Source organism: Furipterus horrens, unplaced genomic scaffold, assembly GCF_987537825.1.
Source record: "Furipterus horrens unplaced genomic scaffold, mFurHor1.1.pri manual_scaffold_3, whole genome shotgun sequence".
NCBI lineage: Eukaryota > Metazoa > Chordata > Mammalia > Chiroptera > Furipteridae > Furipterus > Furipterus horrens.
Genome location: NW_028327173.1, coordinates 180,186,690 through 180,210,502, shown reverse-complemented (window position 1 = coordinate 180,210,502; position 23,813 = coordinate 180,186,690). Strand labels below are relative to the sequence as shown.

The following is a 23,813-nucleotide window of genomic DNA, read 5'->3' as shown; positions in this document are numbered from 1 at the left end:
GAACTCTTTAATCATCCAAGACCTAGTTCATTAATAATTATACACTAAAATTCCTGATTTGAAATTACTGTACAAATATTACGCTTTCAGGAAATGTTCTCCATTTGGACAGAACCAACTCTCCGTTGTTTCATTTTCTTTTAAACTAACACTTTGAATCCAGTGATGGGAGGGAAGAATTCATAAAGGAGAAGAATGTCATTCAATCTGAAAGTCCTAGAAGGAAAAAGACATACTCAACATATTTAAATATTCCAGGATTCTATAGTACCTTTGAAGCTCACAGTATATGGGCAATAGTGAGGAATGGCAGAGAAATGAAAAAGCCATGCTTGGTATGGCATAAACACTCTGAAAAAAATAATTTTTAAAGACAAGATTATTAAATGCTACTATGTTGAAACTACTACTTCATTTGACAATAAGCTCAATTCTGAAAAAAAAATCACTTTGGTTAAACTTATTTCATTTTTCATAAATCATCTCTATAAAATAAGGTTTTTTTTTTTTTTAATTGAGAGACACAATTATGGTCACCAGCAAATTTTTTCTTTGATAGAAGGATTGCCTGTACTAGCCAAATATTTCTAGGCTGGCTTATATACCACGTTATTTTTACTATAATCACTGCTGGGTAAGATAAAAATAATTTAGGTGCAATAAATAATATTTAGGTAAGATTCAAAATAATAACATTTTAAAAATAATCTTTTTACACAACTCAGTCTTTCCTAATGTTTGCATTAGAAAACTTAAATACATCTTACTACTCCTAGCAGAAATAATCGTCATGCTTTTGAACCTGCTTTCACCAACTCAATCCAAGGTAATATCACCAATTTAAACTAAGGCAACACTGATAATATTAATCACATCATAGCATCTTTGCCTAGGTTCTCTTTCAATGGGAACGAACATGACTTATTCTAGACCTCAAATACTTAAGAGATCCACTGGAATACACCAAAATAACTTTTTTAGAGAGCCAGAGTTACAAAGCAAACAAAAGTTACCATCTAAATGAAAACGCTGTCTCTACAAAATGCATGGTGATGATTTACTTCCTTTTCTCTACTGTAAAAATAAATTTTCTTTCCCCTTACTAACTAGGCTCTTCAGCAACAGAAGTTCCAGATGACTGAAGACCTATCTTGGGACATAATGCTTCCTCAAATATTTGAAGTGTACTGGGAGGAAGGAAAGCTGTAGTGTTTCCTGAGGCTGGATTAGGGGAATGAGACTTTAATTCACAAATTCTCTTTCATATATTGCTCAATTTCCTGGCTTGTCAATTACTCTCCCTAGATCTTTAAGGCCCATGGAGGCCTTCGCCATATAAAACACATAACCTCCCTTGTGGGGCCAGAGAGACATTTCTCATGTAAAAATTGCAGATAAAAAGGAAAACTCTGCGTGGGGGAGTTGCTGCACCAAGAGGCTACACTAATGGAGTTGTACAGGAGTGGGGGGAATGCTAGCATCTGGAACCCTGCATTTCAGCAGAATCCAAAAGTGTAGAGGAAGAAACTTGCAGCAACAAAGAAGATGTTTAGTTCTTCCGGAATGGTAGAGATCACCCAGATCACAGTTCCTATCTCCTCTGTTGTTGCCCAGGGGCTGTTGCAGGCACTTTCAATATCCTAGGGCTCTCAGAGAAGGCAAGGGCCGTTGGTCTTCTAGTCTCCATTTAGGGCATCATAAATTGCAACTTTGGAATGCCTGCCAGGAGACATACTGGCAGTGCTCAGTTTCAGTTGCTGGTCCAATGATGAGGCTGTTTAGCTACAGACCAAGGTTCTACTCACAAGGGAGGAGTTTTTGATATAATTGGCTATTTAGCTTTACAAGTCCGGAGGGCAACAGGAAGTCTGTATCCACAGAGGACCTTATTGGCCAGACCAGACATTTAGTAAATCTGTTCTTTTAGGCAGTTGCCCATTTAAAACAGGCTCCATTTAAAGGCAAGCCAAAAAAAAAAAAAAAAAAAAAAAAAGGTGGCTGTTTCATAATAGGCCACCCTGTGTTAAATAATATTATTCTTCTGGTAGGCAACCCTATACTTAGCACTTTCATGAAAATTAATTAGTTACAGGTACAAAGACCTAAGAGACCCTGTTACACAAATCTCTTAAAACTTGAAATGTGAAAAATCAACCAAAAGTATCTGTTAATAACTTACACACCTCTTTGGAGAAATGAAAGAGCTTTGGTTTACAATCATCTGTAGCATTTGAAATCTGTTTAAGAGGATTGAGGGGAAAAGGAGAAACCAACAGTCATTAAAAGTCAGAATACATCAACAAACATGATGAATTTATTATTACTAGGCTTTCAAATAAAAATATTGCAAAACAAAATTCCAAAATGCAATATAGTCATTACTTTTCCATTTATTAGGAATAAAAGACACCAGTCTGATTTTTTTTTCTTTTTAGCTTAAAATACAAAGAAAGAAAATGAAATGAAAATATAAACTATTACCTGGAAGTACTGCTCTATACAATTTAATATCAGCGGACAAGGGATGGACCATTTTTTAATTACTATCTGTAAGAATAAGTAGAACCAACAGTCAGATTAGTTCTTATAAAATTCATGACAAGAAATTGATTTCAAATAGGTCGGCATTATTTCAATTACTCTAGCTCTATGCCAAATCACATACTAGGTAACGTAAGAGTCTTTGCTCCCAGTCACTACGGTTGCGGGGGGCGGGGGGTCGAGGGCTGCATATCTGTTTAGACTGAGACCAGTACATACTCGCATGTCAACTTTCAAAACTCCAGTAGCATCAAGGCCTTAAAAAAGTGCAACTCAAAATGGGAACGCGATGCTTTTAGTGACAATGGTACAAGAATATGGTTATTTGTGGACCTGGCATCAGTAGCAGATAGAGAATATTAATAGCTGTTTTGGAAATGGCCACAGGCAGAGGTAAGTGGAGACTTTTGGCGAAGGGTGAGCTCAGAGACCTCTGACATGTAAGTACTGTTCCTCCTTGCTTTTTTCCCAGACTTATCTTACTTTCAGAGAATGTGGAAAAGACTGGCTGAGAATAAGACCATATAGCTAGGAAACTCCAGCTGTTAAAAATAAATAAAAATAAAAATTTAAAAATCCAGAGGGGTGTCTCTTCCCCCAAATTATCAATATAAATGTTTCAAGATTTTACTCTTAATTGTGGCCGCCCTGTTCCTAGACCTATAGTTGTGGTTGTGTCAACACTGCCATTGGTGCCCTTGTTTCAGGGCACATAATTACTCTGCAAATATTTGCTCCAGGCTGAAACCCAGCATACAAAGGGGCAACGAGAATAAAGGAAGCATTTGTCCTTTGCGGGAGACCAGTAAGTAAACACTGTTCCTATTCCTATTTCTATTCGGTATTTATCTAGCTTTGGATTTAAATTAATTCAACCAAGATTTTACATAGTAATAAAACAAATTTAAGGAAAACATATATTTTTAATGAATAAACTAAAGAATGACTCTTAATTAAAACCCTCTCCCAAGGGGGAGGGGAGAAGAATTATAAGGATAAACTAGACAAATTACTATAACATTTCTAGATAAGTTTTAAATATGTAATAAAACTAAGTGGTCAACTCACCAAGAGAAAAGAAAAAATCAAAAGCAAAAATCTCACCATCTTTTTCTTGGTATGTAAAAAACCAACCAACCAACCAACCAAACAAACACACGGAGGGGTGGGGGAGAAGCTAGAGAAGCAGGCTATTCCTGGTCTCCTTCAGCCCTGCTCCCAGTTCAGTGTGTTTCACTTTTTCTCTTATTAACGGTGGTGGTGGCAGCAACAACCATTTACTGAGCATCTGTTGTGTATGTGAGCTACCTCATTTATTTTACCAGCTGTTAACACTAGGCTTTCAAATAAAAATATTTCAAAACAATGCTCCAAATGCAACACAATCATTATTTGGTCATTACTTAGAAAATATTATTAGCAACCTGAATTTATATGTACATAAAAGGAGTTACTACAGCTAATTTCTCTGCAGAGACCAATCCCAACCCCAAGCCTACACAGTGGATTGGGTGCATATAAGTGATGTCCCATAAAGCGTAAGTACAGAACAGCAACGGGAAACACCCAACAACCCAGAGGGACAGGGAGTCCTCACTCAGGGTGAAGACAGACCATGATGAGAAGATAATTCCAGGGGTTAGAAAGACGGAAGGAAAAAGGTGATTAAGTATAAAAATACTTCTCATTTGCACAAAAGGCCCTTCCTTCCCTCCGCTCCCAGTCTTTCCCATCTTGCAATGCTCAGCTCAAGGTATATTTCCTTCCACGTCCTTCTTTACTCTAGCTCTCAGTGAGTCTTCTCTCCTCTCAGCTCTTGCAATCCTTATCTGAAGCAAATACATCAATACTTAATTATGTGTGGTCTATACTGTCCTCCACTATTTTTCTAATAAATTTATTTATCTCGCCTACGAAGATCCCTAAGAGCTGATCCCTAAGAGCTGTGTCCAGGTTAAACTCCCCTGTGCAGTGCTCAGTAGAAGGAAAGCTTCTGACTAAAATCCATTCAAACAGTTCTCTACTTTGATTTCTTACTCATTGAAATAGTTCTTAGAATACTAATCTGTACTCAGGACAGAACTTTTGGAAAGATATGTACTTGTGTTCTAAAATGGACCAAAAAGGTAAAATCCATCTGGTTACCATCACTCCAAGCCACTGCTAAAATAAAATTTATTTTTAAATTTTTAGATATTTCAGAGGGGGCAAAATTTGATGTTAAAAAGTTTTATGCAAAATAAGGATGTGGGACAACAGATATGACTATAGGTTTTTATTTGGTTTTTTTTTTAGTGTAATTTAAGAAAATAATTGTTTTCTGAATCTTTAATGTAATCTAAATTTTATACAGATTTACAAACACATACTGACAAAAACAATTAATGAAAAATTGGCATCTTTAAAAAAATTTCTGGGGTATTATATACATGTGCCCTTTCCTTAACCACTATGTATTCAACAGCCTAATACTCAGTGACTCTAAAATAAATATGCCAATTAAAAAGGGCATTTAAAAAAAATTGTACAGTATCTTCATCATCCCATTGTAAACTAAATTTAAATTGTGCACACAGGTAAAAATCAGAGCAGATGGTTTGTAAAGCATTACAATAAATGCAAAATAAGGGCATTATTTCCATATGACCACTAGAACAGAAACCTGCATCAAATTAAAGAGTACCTGTATCTGCCAGGACAGAAATGAACGCTGTGAAAACTATGTACAATAGCCACATTGTATCAATACATTTCACCTGCTTCAAACTATTGGCCATAAAAATCAAACTACTCCTACCTATGAGAAGCTTGGAATGCCAATTATCCGTGAGGACAACAGTCATTGTTATCTATACTGGTTCTCTTTAATATCCATATGTTCATTTGCATACACAGGCCACTCCTAACCATGTACATGCTTTTCAACCATCAAATTATGAAGAAAATGTTTGTTGTTTCTTTCTTCATCGTGGGGCCTAAAAAGTGTATGTTCATGGATGTTAACTAAATTTACTGTGGTAATCATTTCACAATACGTGTAAGTCAAGTCATTATGTTGTATACCTTAAATTTACATAGTGCTGTATGTCAGTTATATCTCAGTGAAACAGAAAAAAAAATCTAAAAGAAAGTGTATGTGCAATTCACTTACTTGTAAGATACAAGTCAGACAATTTGAGGGGGGAGGACAATGCTGATTAATTCAATAAATGATTAGATGCAAACACTGTTAAGTATTTTTAGTTTTAAGAACATTCATTAAAATATAATTGTTTCTGTACATTTAAACCAATGTCACTTCCACTTCATTAAAATAATCTGAAGTTGTTTTATCCTTGTATCCCAGAAGATCAGTTTAGACTAAGTTAAATGAGTCTTAAATTGTTTTGACAGCCAGACACCTGGCTATATAATATGGTTTAACTACTGATGTACTATCTTGCTCTTTTGGGTGGCATTTTTCTTTTATTCATTTCTCATTAATAAGGGAGAGTTTAATCAAACTTATGATTTTAAAAGTTTAATCAAGCCATTTAGATATGTATCTTTTTTGCAAGTTTAAAAGGTTTAATCCTACTCAAGTTTAGACAGATACTATGGAATAAATTGCCATGCAAAGAAAAACAAACTTATTCCAAAATTTCTTACAAAGGTAGTATCTTTAGGATGTTAAAATCTGTTTTAGAAGAATTAGAAGGCAATAAGAAATTAAAATTCTCTTTTATCTTTATATTAAATTATTTTATAAATAGTAAATTAAGTTTACCATCTTATATTTTTCTGTAATAATAAAAATAAACTTGTTTTCAAAGATTAAAAAAACATCACATATGTGAGGAAAAATATTTCTCTGCAGTAGTATTTTTATGAGAACTTATCTATACTGAATAAAACAGGTTAGATACAATTTAGACACCCTAGTTCCTACTAGATCTCAACAGTTCAGCCTCAGAAGCTCTGGTTTCATTAATGAAGAAAAGTTTCAAAATTAAGATGACTAGTATCACACTATTTTACAGATTAGAATAAACCTGATTCTCACGTTTGAATACCCCCAACACACACCCTCACACACACAGTATTGTACAGAAATAAAGTAATACCCGACCTACATACAAAATTATACTCCATCTAAGGTTTTAACAGAATTGGTGTGGTCTCCTTTCTAATTAACCACAAAGTGTTACTGAATTTAGAGTGCTATTCTAGCTAAGTCTCTTCAAAATAGATAAAATGAAGGAAATAATTTAGTGAAACAAAAGTGCTTTGAATAGCACATTGAAATAAAGTGGGGTACCTCCCCAAAACAAAACAGAGGTAAAGGAAGAAAAGACATTAAGGCGACGAGTTCAATTTTAGTGAGGAGATAAGCTATGCACTATATTTTAAACTTACCGCAAGAGCAAAGAACACCATAAAGAAAAATGATAAACTACTTGTGTAGCCAAGAAAGCCTGTAAAATAACAGTAAAATAAAAAGCAATTTATAAGGAAAATGATCCTAACGTACAGCTAAAGCTATACATCTTGGGCATGTTTTCCATTACAGTGCTTGGTATCTGGGGCTTAGGGCTGAGAATAACAACATTCCAACTATCTGTCACAGATCATTTATGTAGCTCTGTACGGCAGAATTGGAACTGGCTTACCACTAATGGTACACTGTAAGGAAAGGCTGCTCTTTAATGTTCCGCTGTAAAGATTTTATTTTAGTGGGGCAGACAAAATACTACTGCAAACCAAGTAATAGGTTAACTAGACAGGGCTGAAGGCTGAACAACCTAAAATAAGCCCAAGTTCAAAATTATGAACCACCACCACCCTTCTGCTAAAAATGTAGTACTGTAAATTTTCAAAGCCTCTTAATATTATTGTCTTTCTTTTAAACAAATAGTGCTCTCTTCTATAAAGACTTACCTATTTTAGGGAGAAGTGCAAGAGGGAACACAATGACGACACAAATGATTATTAGTAGTGTTTTTCCATCAAGATACCAAGACCTATTAGAAAAAAACAGTTCTATTTTAGGCATAGGACTCCAGTGTTTTTGCTTACACACACACACTATTATGAAAAGCCTACTTCCTTTTGTTAAAATATGTTCTTGTTGGATTCTAATATTCTTATTAATGAATTCACATTTGAGAAATGTATCAAAACAATACCATTTTTTAACCACCAAATTAGCAAATAATTAAAAGATAATAGTCAATGTTGCTGAAGAACGATGAGGTGAACAAAACTGGTGAAAGTAAAAACCACATATATTCCCTTTCTGAAAAGCAAGTTAGCAATAGAAAGCCTTCAAATATGTAACACATATAAATGACTATTAAAAATAAGGAAACAATCAACAGTAAGAACAAAAATATTCACCCTGGCTGCTGTGGCTCAGTGGACTGAGTGCTGGCCTGTGAACCAAAGGGTCATTGGTTCAATTCCCAGTCAGGGCACATGCCTCAGTTGCAGGCCAAGGTACCCAGTTGGGGGTGTGCAGGAGGCAACCACACATTGATGTTTCTCTCCCTTTCTCCTTCCCTTCCCCTCTCTCTAAAAATAAGTAAATAAAATCTAAAAAATAAAAATAAAAATTTTCATAAAAAGGTGTTTTTGGAAAACATTTAAAATAATAATTACTAAAAACAAACATCTAAAATCATGACAGAAACAAGATGGCGGAAGAGTAAGTGAATTTACAACTTAATTTTGGAGAAATCATCTGGAATAACCAATCGAACACTAGCTGGAGAGAAGTCTTATAACCACGGAGAGACAGAAAAGGCCGCTACATCACAACGTGACTGGTAGGGAATGCGGAGACACAGAAGGACTGGCTGGGCTCACACGGGTGGCAGCTGAAGGGACTGAGAAACAGCTCAGCAGCTGGGGATTCCCTCTGAGAAGGGCAGGGTCTAAACCCTCAGCTGAGCTTCCCAGCTTACAGCAACAGAGTGGAAAGTAAAATAGTATCCAGCTGTGAAAAGCAAAAAGCCACAGGGTTTCTTACTAGCCAGAGAGGAACAGCAGGAGAAAAAGAGCTCTTCGGATCACATACAAAAATATTTTGGCCCCCACTTACCCTGGGCTCAAGCAGAGGGAAGGCAGAGAGGACTGGAGACACTTGGGGAGAGTTTGGTGTGGTGGCTTTGAGGGGAGAACTGAGGAAGCAGCTGACCAGGTCCCAGTGCTGACTCATCCCCAGTACTGCAGGCAGACCATTCCCCTCCCCTCCAAGTAGCGTCAGCCTGAGGGGAAGCAAAAGCCCAGCCTATAGGAATTAAGCTGCCACACCCACAGTCCAGTCCGTAAGCCTGATGGCTAATCACAGATTGAATAGATTAACAACTAAAGAAGCCAGACAAAGGCAGTAGATCCCTGGAAGTCTCCAACAGGCTGCCTAGGCCCAGACTGGTACAGGATCTGATGCCACCAGGGGCAGATCCAGGAAGTGCAGATCATTCTAAGAAGCACCAACAAACAATAGGAGTCACAAAAATGGGGAGACAGAGAAACAACCCCCCATCGAAAGGAAAAGCAGAATCTCCAGAAAGAGTGCTAAATGAAATAGAGGGGAGCCAATATCAGATATGGAATTGAAAGCATGGATTATGGAGAAGCTCAATGAGCTCAGTAGAAACTACAAAGAACTCCAGGGAAACTACAAGGAACTCCAGAAAAACTACAAGGAACTTACTGAGAATTACACCAGCATGAAAAAGGACATAGAAGCTATCAATAAGAGCCAGGAGGAAATGAAGAATACCATCTCTGAATTGAAGAACACAATAGAAGGAATTAAAAGCAGGCTAGAGGAAGCAGAAGATCGGATCAGCAAGCTGGAAGACAATGTAGACAAAAACTCCCAGACAGTGCAACAAAATGAAAAAAGACTGAACAAGACTGAAGAGGCTCTAAGACAGCTGCAGGACAACAGGAAACGTAATAATATCTGTATCATAGAAATTCCAGAAGGAGAAGAAGAAGAGCAAGGGACAGAAAACCTCTTTGAAAAACTAATGACAGAAAACTTCCCTAACATGAGGAGAGAAAGAGTCACGCAAGTCCAGGAAGCACAAAGGGTCCCAGTGAAGATGAACCCCAACAGGCCCACTTCAAGACACATCATAATTAAAATGGCAACATTCAAAGACAAAGAGAGAATCCTAAAAGCAGCAAGAGAGAAACAACTAATAACATACAAGGGAGCTCCAATAAGGCTATCATCAGATTTCTCAGCAGAAACACTACAAGCCAGAAGGGAATGGCAAAAAATATTCCAAGCAATGAAAAACAAAGGCCTACAACCAAGAATACTCTACCCAGCAAGACTCTCATTCAAAATGGAAGGTGAAATAAGGAGTTTCCAAGACAAAAGAAGGCTAAAAGAATACATCTCCACCAAACCAGCATTGCAAGAGATGCTAAAGGGTCTGCTTTAAGAAGATGAAGAAACAGAGTGAGACAGAGAGGAACATGAGTTCAAAGGGGGAAAATGACAATGAATAAGTACTGAAAGAAAGAAGGAACTTCTACCATTTGCAACAACATGGATGGAACTAGAGAGAATTATGCTTAGTGAAATAAGCCAAGCAACAAAAGAAAAATACCTTATGCTATCACCTATTATGGGAAACTAATGAACGACACAAACAAATGAGCAAAATTGAACCAGAGGTATGTAAACAAGGAATAAACTAACAGTAACAAAGGGGGAGATGGGAGGGAGAGAAGTGGGTAAGAAGAGGAAGAGTCTAGTCAAAGAACATGTATAAATGACCCGTGGACATGGACAACTGGGTGGGGACTGAATGTGGGAGAAGGGGGGTCAGGGTGCAGGGAAGCAAGAGGGGAAAAAATAAAAATATAAAGAATGGAATTGCAAGTTCAGCGAATATTAGAAGGACAAGGATTTTCCTTCACACTGTATATTTTTCTCCCTATCTGATCCCTCCAGAGTTTGGCATTCTAAACAAGTAATGACATAAGTTTCTTTGCATAAAACTAATAAGACCAGTTGTTAATAGAGGTTTTTTTGACCAAGACTTTGACTGGAATGTCATGCCTAAAGGAGACATGCTTGGGCTCTGGTTGTTACCAAAAAGCATTGAGGAACTGGGATTGACTTTCAAAGGTAATAAAAGCCCACGAGATAAAAGGCCTGGTACCTTGGTTGGATGTGCGGTCCATGACAATCTTTCCAGGGAAGGAATGAAGGTTGTTTTCCTGAAAGATGGCTAGAAGGGACCTTAAGGCACAATGGAAAACCAGAAGGACTTGGAAAAGACAGGTGTTTACAGGCAAGGCTGAATGCCAGGTATGTGGTTCTGCTTCTGTGCCCTGAAGGGCTGACTGAAGGTCACCCTAAATGTTCCTTGCGTAAGTTCCAGCAAAGCAGAACTAAAGATCATAAGTGATCATTTTCTGCTCTTGTTGTGTTTATGCAAATGAACAGAATAAATTAAAAATGAACTTAATGCAGTCCCTTTAATGATAAGGAGGGTAATCTTAGGGAGAAAAATCGTGATTCAAGGAAAACCACAATGCTCAGTGGTAGACTATAAAGTAGTGCAGCTAACCATCTTTAAAGTTTATCTTCATTTAAAGTTTGTTTTGATTTGAAAATTAAACTATGTCTGTGGTATTATCAAAGATGTTTAATTTACAGGCGAGAAGAATGTCAAATGCCTTGCAACTGGATGTCTTTCCGATAAGACAGTCCTACAGATTTAGAGACTTGTATGTGGGTTATGTTACATAAATTAACATGTGTTTTCTGTTTTCAAAGGGCATAAGTCTATGATCTCATTACCTGAGTGATTGTCTGTACGTAGAGACCTCACTTAATCCTGTCCGCATCGCTGCTTCCTGAGACTCAATGGTTTGGCTGAACTAAGTGGCTGATTCGGTGAAGAATGGGGTGGTCTGTGGGATTCACTTTAAAATTGGTTTCTCTTTTCTGTCCTAATGGCTTGGACAGAAAGAGCCCAGAGGTCTGAGAGGGGGGAAACCTAAACTCTTTCCCTCAGCCCAAACTAAGTATAATGGGCAAAAGGGTTTTGGACAGGTGAGATGTACCTGGCACACCTTCCTCCAAAGAAGCCCTTCTTTTCCCTAATGTGGGACATTGAAAATTTAATACCTGCCTTTTGTCATCTAGTGGTTATGGATTGAATGATGTCTTTTAACCCTGTTGCCAAATCTGTTGCCTCCAGAATACAACAAGGATGCCAGCCTGTTAAATCAAGCACGTCATTGTCCGGGGACAGCCAACTGACCTGGAGTCTGCATGCTCCTTCCCCATGTGGGAAGGCCACCCCGCCTCCACACCCCCACTCTTATTAGGGATTTCTGGACCCAAGGGTAGGTAGGACGACGACCATGTCCAGCTTGAAGCAGCTAGAGAAGCTCAAGACCTTCACCCATTGTCCTTCATAAGATTATAAAGGGTCTTAAGTCTGAGAGGGAGGGATTGTTATTTTTTCTTGTTAAAATAATTAATTAATTATTTTTTAAAAAAAGAAGAATATATGAAAGGGTGAGGCAGGAGAGTTTGTATGTATAACCCATGGGCATGGACTTGGGGAGGGGGGATTGTTGGAGGAGGGGCGTGTGGGGCAGAGGGGAGCAAAGGGGAAAAATTGGAACTATTGTAACAATATAATCAATAAAATATACTTATAAAAAAAAGAAAAAAAGAAAATAAAATAAAACCATGACAATTTGAAAATAAATTGTGGAACTATGGGACAATCATAAAAGACCACTTCACAGGTATAATAATATAATAAATATTCAGTAAACATCATAAATATACATAGGTAGTGTGGTAGTAATTTTGAGGAAAAATATAGATTAATTAAAAATCGAAAGGAATTGCAATGAACTGAGAGCTGTTATCTCTGGGTGATAGAATAATGAGTAACTTTTCTTCTTTAAAGTTTTCTATATTTTTCAAATATCCGTAAAATGGACTATAAAGAAAAAAAACTAAGATTTTTCATATAAAGGCATGAGAATGTTGAATAAAAAAAGTAGGTTAAAAGTGTGGCAGTATAAGATTTCCTTCTTTTTTTATGGCCAAATAGTATTCCATTGAGTAATGTACCACAACTTCTTTATCCACTCATCTGCTGGTGGACACTTGGGTTGCTTCCAAATTTTGGCTATGGTAAATAAGGCTGCATTGAGAATAGGAGTATATGTATTCTTTCAAATTCATGTTTCTGGTTTCTTCGGATAGATTCCCAGAAGTGGAATCACTGGGTCATACACTTTGCAACAACATGTGTAGACCTGGAGAGCATTATGCTATGTGAAATAAGCCAGTCAGAGAAAGACCAATACCATATGATTTTACTCCTATGTGGAATCTAATGAACAAAATAAACTAACAAACAATATGGGAAAAGACTCATAGGTAGAGAATGGACTGACATCTGTCAGAGGGGAGGGGTGTTGCAGGGTTGGGTGAAAAAAGTGAAGGGATTAAGCAAAGGAAAAAAAACCCTCAGAGATACAGACAATAGTATGGTGATCACCAGAGGGAAAGGGGGTCAGGGGAGGCAGAAGAAGGTGTAGAGGGATAAATGGTTATGGTAGGAGACAACTTGGGTGGTGAACACACACCTGAAACCTATATAATTTTATTAAGCAATGTCACCCCAATAAATTCAATAAAAAGGAAAACAAAACAAAACATGTAATGGTGTATTTAATTATTTTTAAAAACTGGATATGCATTTTTTAAAAATCAGAAGGATATACTTAAAATACAAAAAGTAGGTATTTCTATGTGGTAGCAATATGAACAATTTTATTTTCCTATATAATTTTAATTTTTCAATATAAAATACCTCTGTAGAAGTTTTTAAAAGTTAGGCTCAATTTCCCAAAACTTTAATAATGAAGATTTTAGTATGTAAAGGGCAAACACTTCATAAAAGAAGTACACCTAGTAAATACACAGGAAGAAAAATTCAATCACTGATGCAACTAAAGAAACAAATAATGAGGCTGTTGGAATTAAGCTAGTAAAATAATTTTAAACATAATATTTGAGGATGGAGCATAAGTGGTCCTTCACATGTGGCAAGTGACCTTATCAATAGTACTATCTTCTGGAAAAACATTGGTAATATGTAGCAAGAGCAATTAAAACGTAGTAATCTACCCTAAAAAATAAATTAAAATATATGTAATTCTATGTGCATGAAGTTGTGAATACAACATTGTTATAATATTAAGAAGCTGCAGTAAATCTTCTATATCCAACAATAGCAAGTATCAATAACAGCATATTCAATGGAATATTACGCAGCTTTTTAAAGCACAATTTAGTAAAATGAAAAATGCTGGTAGAAATACAAAATATATTATTACTAATTATGTTTTTAAAAAGTTCTTGGAGAAATTCAGAGGAAATTAAAAGATAATAGTGATTAGGCTAGAGATGCTGTTATGTATAATTTTTATTTGCTTTCTTTTCTAAATTTTCTGTAAAAAAGCTGTCATTTTTACACTGAAACATAGACATATATACACATACACAACAATAACAAAGTAAAATTCATTCATGCTAATATGGGATCCGGGAGCATCAAAGACAATATGGATTACTTTTTCAAGTAATTTGGTAGATGTTCTCAGAATTCCCAGATGGTGATAATTCATCCTCTTTCTCTACTACGTAACCAAAGTGTCCCACTGCCATGTTATATTAAAAAAGTAGACAAATTCCTAGAAACATACAACATACCAACACTGAATCCCTAAAAAATAAAACATATAAACAAACCAATAATAAGTAAGGTGATTGGATAAGTAATCAAAAATCTCCCAAAAAAGAACAGCCTAGGACCAGATGGTTTTACTAGTGAATTCTACTAAACATTGAAATAAGTAATGTCAACCCTTTTCAAACTCTTCCAAAAAACTGAAGGTGGGGAATACTTCCAAACTCATTTTACAAAGCCAGCATTCCCTAAAACAAAGTCAGATGAGGACAGTGCAAAAGGAGAAAATTACAGACCAATATCCCTGATGTCTACAGAGTTAAAAATTCTCAACAGATTCAACAGCACATTAAAAGGATCCTACAATGTGATCAAGTGGGATTTATTGCTGGGATGAAAGGGATGTGCAACACATACATATTAATAAATGTGATGTAGCACATTAATAGGATTAAAAATAAAAACATATGATCATCTCAATAGATGCAGAAAAAGCATTTGATAAAATACAATATCCTTTCATGACAAAACCCCTCAAAAAACTGGGAATAGAAGGAACATATCTCAATATCATAAAAACTATATACAGTGAACTCACAGCTCACATCACACTCAACAGTCAAAGGTTGAAAGCTTTTTTTCTAAGAGTAGGAACAAGACAGAAGGTGCCCACTCTCACCCTCACCACACCTATTCAACACAGTACTTTAAGTCCTAGCTAGAGCAATCAGGCAAGACAAAGAAATAAAGAATCACCTGAATTGAAAAGAAAAAAGTAAATAAATCTGTTTTTATTTGCAGATTCTATAATCTTATATATAAAAAAACCTCAAGACTCAACCCGAAAACTGTTAGAAATAATCAACAAATTTAGTAGAGTTGCAGAATACAAAGTCAACATACAGAAATCAGTTGTTTCTATATACTAACAATGAAATATCAGAAAAAGAAATAAAGAAAACAATTCCATACACAACAGCATCAAACCTGCCCCTCCCCCCCCATATAAAGTCAACTAATATTTGACAAGAAAGCCAAGAATACTCAGTGGGGAAAGAAGTCTCTTCAATAAATGGTGCTGGGAAAATTGGATAACCACACACAGAAAAATAAAATTGTATCCCTATCTTATACTCAAAATGGATTAATGACTTAAGCGTAAGATCTGAAACCATAAAACTTCTAGAAGAAAACATAGGGATAAAGATCTTTGGCAATGATTTTTTGGACATGACACCAAAAGCACAAGCAACAAAAGACCGCATCAAACTAAAAGCCTTCTGTATAGCAAAAGAAACAATAAAGTGAAGAGGCACCATACAGAATGGGAGAAAATATTTGCAAACCATATACAGTGGGACCTCAGTATTCGTCATTAATTTGTTCTGATGAGCGATGGGTAAGCAACAATTGATGAAGCATTTTCTCTTGCAGGCGGCGTCGTGACTCATAAAAGTCCTAGCAAGTGCAAAGAGCGGTGAGCAAGCACTGAGTGCTCATCAAAATGGGATGAGTACCAGGCTTGACAACTTCTGAAGCTGATGAGTACCAAGGTATGACTGTATCTGAAAAAGTGTTAATATCCAAAATATATAAAGAACCCCCATCAAAAAAAGAACCTTTACAACTCAGTAACAAAAAATATTTTTAAAAATGATTAAAAAATGAGCAGAGAAAATGAATAAACATTTTTCCAAAGAAGCCATACCAATGGCCAGTGGGTATATGAAAAGATGCTCAACCTCACTAATCATCAGGGAAACGCAAATCAAAACCACAATGGAATAACACTTCACACCTGTTAGAATGGGAATCAACAAAAAGACAAGAGATAACAAGTGTTGGCAAGGATGTGGAGAAAAGGGGCCCTGTTGGTGGGAATGTGAATTGGTTCAGCCACCATGGAATAATATAAAGAGTCCTCAAAATACTAAAAATTGAACTACCATATGATCCTGCAATCCCACCTCTGGGCATATATCCAAAGGAAATGAAAAGAGGACACCAAAAAGATATCTGCACTCCCATGTTTACTGCAGCATTATTCACAATAGCCAAAACATGGAAATAACCTAAGTGTCTCTTGCTAAGCAAATTGATAAAAAAGCTGTGATATATACAATATATTGTGTTTTTTATGACATGAGTGGACCTTGAGGGGATTATACTAAGTGAGATAAGACAGAAAAAGACAAATACTGTATATCACTTATATGTGGAATCTAAAACATCCCAATTTATAGAAACAGAAAATAATGGTGATTACTAGAGCTAGGGGTTTGGATAACCGAGGAGATGTTGGTCAAAGAGCACAAACTTGCAGTTAGAAGACAAGTAACTTCTGAGGACCTAACACGCACAACACTGTGGGTATAGTTAACAGTACGGCATTATATACTTGGAAGTTGCTAAGAGACTCTTAAATGGTCTCACCACAAAAATAGAATGATAATTATGTGACAGGATGGAGGTGTTAGGTACCACCACTGTGGTAATCATATTGCAATATAGAAGCATACAAAGTATACCATTGCATACTTTAAATTTACACAATGTTATATGCCAATTACATCTCAATTAAGAAAGAATGAACAAACAAAAGAAAGAAACAAGAAAGAAAAAAGAAGAAATGGTTTTCCTCTGCATGATTTCGCCCCCTGGCTTCTAGCATGGACTTTATGATTAATTCACTGTGTCCTTTTACATACCGGTTTGTGAGGAAGCCCTCTCTAATATATCACTAAAGGGTACTACTGGGTGCTGACAACTTCCTCTTTAACAGACCAGGAGAAGGAACAACTGCAGAAATAGCCCCGTGATCACAGCTTTTCCTTCTCCACCCTAATTCATATCTTTAGAAAATGCATGTGCCAGAAACTAAAACCTATGTGCAAGTATTTCTAGGGCTAATGGACTTGAAGCTGTGCTCTCTGCATTTTCACACGCCCCACAGTTCCTGGTATGCAGGAGGTCTTAAGAGAGTACACAGCTTAACAGTACAAAATGAGGCATGCTCATCTTCTAGCCACTCTTAAGTAGGTATGCATCGGAATGGGGACTTCAAAATACCCCTCACTGAGGAACATCTGGCAACTGAACTTCCTAAGCTGGCGAAAAGCCCAGGGCTCTGCCTGAGATCTCCTTCCCCTGGGCCTCAATATCAGACCCAACAGGTGCAGCGCCAGGAGAAAGGGGGCCCAGAGGAGCCCCAGAGCAGGTTCTGTCTGTCAGTTCTGCCGCCCCTGCTGCTGTGAAGGAAGAGCTGTGAAGGGAGCATGCTAATCCTCAGGACCAAAGCTCTTTCCTCTTGTGTAAGAAGAGAGGAATATTTCAAAATCCTTAACTTTATAACTTATACTAATATATTATACTTTATAATGTTACACTATTTCAAATCATGATTTCATTCATGTTCATAGAAGCTGCATGACTGCCCAAAGCACTGAACTGTGGGTCTGAAGATAGCTTCACCTTCTCCCAGCAGTGACTCAGAATCACAGAGTTATGACTTATTAGACCTAAAAGAGACCTCACAGATCACCTGGCTTAACACCTTCATTTCATATATCAGCAGAATCAGCAAAAGGATGATGACGATCTTAGTGCTGGAAGTAATGGAAATACTCTCTACTCTTGACTAGTCACCTTGAGATTATGGTGTTTTCCAGATACTGCCTCATTTTTTCTCAAGATTGTGCTTTCTTTACTCTCCTCTAATTCCTAATACAAAAAAATGCTTTATTCAAAATATAATGTCTCTGTCCTTACTTGGCTACTGGTTATTACTAATCATTTCTTATCCTTATTAAGTTATATTAATAATGCCAGTAATAAAGGCAATACATTAATACACAGTAAAATTAGTTTACACTTCTCATGCATGTCACAGGCAACTGAATTGTGCTTGGCAATGTATATTTCCAAAGAACAGATGTGATTAAACTTACAAAATACAAACCAGTAAAAAGAAATCTCAAAAGCACATATTAAATAAATATATTTTACAAATCAAGATTTTAGAAGAATATGCTAATCTTAATTTTTTTTTCCCTAAGGTGAGGAAGAATTACCTAACAGAATCCCTGTTTTCCTACTGGGATATAAACATACATTCTCTTCAAGCTAATAGAATTAGAGTAAAAAGTTTTTTACTTCCTAGAAAACTTGTTTGATCTGTGGATTTAATCCTATATGATAAAAATGTTCCAAGTATAAAATACAGAGTATAAATCCTAAGCTGTATTTCAAATGCTTTGGCATGCAGACATTATTTTTCCATATTTTAATGAAAACCAGATTTATTTATAAGTTGCTTTAATTTCATTCTCGAATGGAATGGAACAAGAGTATCATATGTTCTGAATTAGGATCTTACATCCCATATCAATTTTGTAACTCAAATGCAAGACAACTTAATTGTATCAATCATATTCCCCTGACAAGATCATTAAATGTTAACAGAGAGCTTCCAAATTTTAACAGCTGTAGATTTTTAAAATACAAGTTATTCTATGAAAAATATAGGTGTCTCATGAAAGTTTGGTATATGTATTTTAATAGTAATTTTTGAAATTAAAATATTATGAACATACAGTTTCTTTTCCATAACATCTTTGTAAAGGTTTATGTTTCACAAAGGTACATCAAATCTCACAGAAAATAAGCACACCTAAAAGATCTTAACTGCAAGTCATGGTAAATCAAACTTAAAAATAAAAGCATATCAATACCATCTTAACCTCATAGAAGAAATTGCTATGTAACTACTGAGAAGTAAACTGCCCTAGGCAGTTAAGTAAATTACCATTAACATTTGTTTCTTAATTATTTTACAGCATTAAGCTTTAAAGACTAATGAGTTATCTGCATTCTAACCAGTAAAATTAGTGACATTAATTTTTTCAAAACTTTGAAATCCAAAATAAGCAAATATATATTAGATTTTAAACACGAGACTGTTAAAAATGTGCAATTTTAAAACATCATCACAGAGATGATACAAATTGGCCACAGTATTTTGAAGTATATAATTTTAAGAATCCATCTTTGGCACGCAAAAACAACAATTTTCCACTAAGTGACATGGCTACTAATTTTAATATTTTTAAATAAGGAAGAAATACAAGAAAATGACAATTGATTTAAAATGAAGTTATGGAAAAAGCATCCCTTCTAGAGAAAGAAGACCTAAGTTTTAATAGCAGTTCTGTCACATACTACCTTAATTATGTCTAAAATTTTATTTTATTTTTATTGTATTTTTTTCCATTACCACTTAGCCCTCTTATACCCTCTTCCACCTTCAGCCATCCCGTCCCCCCTGCAATTGCCAACTGGTGTCCACGTCCATGAGTCCTTTTTTTTCTTCTGTTCAATCCCTCCACCCCCTAACTCTCCCCGCGGCTGTCAGCCCACTCTCTATCTATGAGTCTGTCTCTGCTTTGTTAGTTCACTTTGTTCATTAGATTCCACATATGAGTGAAATCATATAGTATTGTATTTATCTTTCTCTGATTTATTTCACATAGCGTAATGTCCTTCAGGTCCATGTATGGTGTTGCAAAGGGTAAAATCTTTCCTTTTATGGCCAAGTATTATTCCTTAGTATAAATGTACCATAATCGTTTTATTCATTCATCTAATGATGAACATTTGGGCTGCTTCCAATTCTTGGCAATTGTAAATAACGCTGCAATGAACATACGGGCATTTATGTTCTTTCAAATTGGTGTTTCGGGCTCCTCTTTTCACAAAAGCATATAACAATAAAAAAAGTAAATAGAAGCGACCAAATTCAGAATCAACTATTAGGACTGACATAGTTTACACAAAGCATTCAAATTTGATTCTGACCTTCCTGGCAAGCAGAGCAAATAAGAAAAAAAACTTTAATATAGTTATTGGAATTTATAATGACATACAACATTACAGAATTTTTTAATTCTGCACATTTACACTATGCTATCAGTTGACAAAAGCATGTGTATGTATAATATTGTATTTGATCATCCCGACAACTTTGTTAAGAAGGCAATACTGGTGCCCCATTACAGCAGGTGAAGAAACTTAAGGCTCCAAATTAATTTCTGTGGCAAAAAGAAGTTAAATTAATTTCCTGAGGTTACCGAATATGAAATGGATTGGACACACACCTTCTCACTCTCAGTTTAACATTCTTTATTTTACCTCATATTGCCATGAGTTCTTAGCCCTGAATTATAAAAAAAATTTATCACTCAGATCTTTTTGGGTAATAGAAGTTGTCTGCAATGTTTTTATTTCAAGTGCAAAAGTGGTTTTCACATAGCTATTTCTTTTTTTATTTTATTATTGATTTAAGAAAGAGAAGGAGAGAAAGAGAGAGCGATGTCAATTTGTTGTTCGATTTATTTATGCATTCATTAGTTGATTCTCACAGGTGCCCTGACTGGGGTTTGAACCCTCAATCTTGGTATATTGGGATGACACTCTAACAAACAGAGCTACCCAGCCAGGGCCAAACATAGCTATTTCTTATAGGAGTTATTTATCAGACTAAGAGCGTAAAAAAATTAAAATTAACTATATAAAGCTGTGGATAAAACAAGGTACTTGTGAGCACCAAATATGATAATAAATGTATAAACCTTGTGACGTATGAAGTACTGTACTATATAAAGGCACAATATTGTCTGATAATGAAAAATCATTAAGAACTGCTACCTACCTTTTTCAACCCCATTTTCTTGATGGTTCTTAGTTAGATCTAAAGTATACTATACTTTTTATTAACAAATGACACCTCAATAAATTTAATAAAAATGAAAATGAAGTACAGCATACTTTTCTTATAAACATGTATTTGCAGTTATTTAAGTAGAATTCTTTCATGAAAGTCAAATTGTAAAAGTTAAAAACAAAATTTTGAAAACTTGCCCTTTATTCCAGAACAAGTTAAAATATTGGAGCAAAACAACCAAATATTTAAATCTAAAAGTCTGACAGGTTTTTTGTTGTTGTTGTAATTTGGAGATTATGTGAATTAACTTGATGACACAATAATTTATTCTGTCTTCTCAACTTTGTTTTTCTCAAAATTTCTTGTTTTACATAGTGAAAGTATAATTAATTTGTTTTCTTTTTCCCCATAAAAAGAGATGAGTCAATAGTCTTTAGAACACAGTGTTTTTTAAATAATTAGAAAGGGGGTATAATGTGATTTAGGATTGCTTATAATATTGTTATAAAACAGAAATTGAAAGAATTAAGTCCCTAAAAATAATTTATTTTTTCAAATCATGCTTTATAATAATGGAATCTCACACAAGTACGACTGTAAATTTATCAATATGATTTATCTTCATCACTAGGGTTGGCTGAAAAGTGACAGCAGTATTACCCACTCCATCCTTTGCTGACCCTTACTATCAGTACTTTCAGTATTCTTCCATCCCCACCCAACCTTGCAGATCCCCACAAATTTCTCTTTACTCTTCTCCAAAGACTAGCTCATACCTATCCTGCCCTATCACACCCCCACTGATTGCAAGGGTGACCCCTGGGCTTTCAGAGGTTCAGAGCACAGTGCTTTGTTACATGATGGGTCATCAGTAAATGTGCACTGCATGTTTTTTCTCCATTACTATTCTGCCCTTGCCTAATATATGTGTCTTGAGGGCAGCGACTATGTTGTTTTATTTCCCATTAGCTTAATAAATATTTATTGAATTAATAAATAAATGGACACAATGTGAAGTATTTTTTCTTACCCACTATAGTCTCCAGACAAAAATTCTGAAATAGCAGTAGGAAGCTCTGTTTTAATGATTAAAAGATAAGATGACATAGCTGCAAAAAGAACAAAAATAATTCCTGTTAGAATTCTATAGTTTTTAACCATTTAAAGAATAATTTATCCAGAAACACAGATATCCATTAGGGCTATGACAACATGTGGAAAATTAACCTACACTTCACTGTCCTCAAAGAGATAGATATATATACACATATACCAGGAATGGATATAAATAACTCTACAGAGAAGAATAATTATAAGTTCATTAAGCCTCCTTTATTTACATTTCAAATCCAAAGCAAATCATTTTGGTAAGAGAAGGGTCTTGGTTATCGGTCCTTATTAATGAAATTTTGGTTGAAGTTTTGCAACACTTCTTATATGTTATGTCACCCTTGTCCAAGGCATTAGAGGTAAGTTAAGCAACAACTGATGTAGAAACAGAAGTATATTAAGTATAGCTAATAACTTTAATACTTTGTCCTTTCTTATTAGAGACCTCCCCTTCTCTACCCACCCCAACACACACGCACATACCACACATGCACACGCACACACACACACACACACGGACATGTTATGATAAAACAAAAAATGCACGATGAGTTACATTTTAAATTGTCCTCTAAAACAGATTACAAAAGATTCAATGGAAACCATTAACCATATCAAAAGGACAAAACTTACTGCTTTTATTCTATTTTATTAACAGGGCTCATCTGTACTATGCAATCAAAACCTGAGGCCAGCATTATTTCTCACATTTTATCTGACAGGATCCAAGAAAAAAACTAGCTTTTAGAGCATCTTAATAATGATCTTATTTCTGATGTAGCTATAAAAAAACAAATCTAAAAAACAAATTATATAAACTTCCTAGCACATACTAGGAAAATGTTTTACTATGGCTACAGAATGCAGGGTTCATTTATATGTAAATACTTGAGTTTAAGCTTAAATGCTTAAATATATAAAAACTCAAATTATTTGAAGTCAGAACTTTAGTTTAACAGAATAATAATCTCTCTTCCCCCAGAGATTAAGTATACATTGAAAAAGAGCCAACAAGAATATTTCCATGAAGAATGAAGAGTGTACTCTGCATGCACGTTAATTTTATTACTTTTATATACTTCAGGAAACACTTCACTTTCCCCTTGGACTAGACAAAAACTAAGAATAGAAATGAATGCCAAGTCTGAATGACAAAAATGTGAGGGAAAATTGATTAAAAGGTTCAAATAGTTTAAGACAAAGAATGTGTATTTTTCAATCAACATACTTAAAAGTAGCTGAACTTCCGCACAGTTATTATAGTGCTGTGTGACCACTTAACCCTGGAATAAAAAAGGATATATACTAGTTTGTGTATAAATTTATATAAAGATAGACAATACTTACACAAACATACACTCTCAATTTTTTTTAGTAAAATAACACGTACCTATGGCAAAGTAAAATTTAGAAAGTTAAGTAAATAACCACTTCTTTGCAATGAAAATGTACATATAAACACATTTTCCAGTTCTCCCCAGCAGTACAGCTTTTCCCCTAGCAGAAGTAGAGTACATTTCTTCAAACTCTCTTTTATTTATGGGGTATTACACTTGATTGTATGTGAAAAAATATTCTATATTGTTTATACTCTCAAAAGGAGGTAGAATTTGGTACAGAAGGAAAGTTCAATTTCTTCCACTCAAGAATCTAAAGTCTTGGTTTATAACACTTTATCTATTCCAAAGAATCATACATATATGGTGTGATGA

At 35.3% G+C, this 23,813-nt stretch overlaps 1 protein-coding gene across 1 annotated transcript in view; it reads right to left on the bottom strand.

The window, feature by feature from the left end:
- The window catches only part of SLC38A6 (solute carrier family 38 member 6), a 62,790-nt gene that overhangs the window by 8,553 nt on the left and 30,424 nt on the right, over positions 1 to 23,813 (bottom strand). The window contains exons 6-11 of the mRNA XM_090270957.1: positions 22,022 to 22,100; positions 7,459 to 7,541; positions 6,937 to 6,995; positions 2,482 to 2,547; positions 2,184 to 2,237; positions 272 to 351 (exon numbers count right to left, since the gene is read on the bottom strand). Of these exons, the coding sequence (XP_090127083.1) occupies positions 272 to 351; positions 2,184 to 2,237; positions 2,482 to 2,547; positions 6,937 to 6,995; positions 7,459 to 7,541; positions 22,022 to 22,100 (421 nt within the window). The remainder of the gene's footprint in view (positions 1 to 271; positions 352 to 2,183; positions 2,238 to 2,481; positions 2,548 to 6,936; positions 6,996 to 7,458; positions 7,542 to 22,021; positions 22,101 to 23,813) is intronic.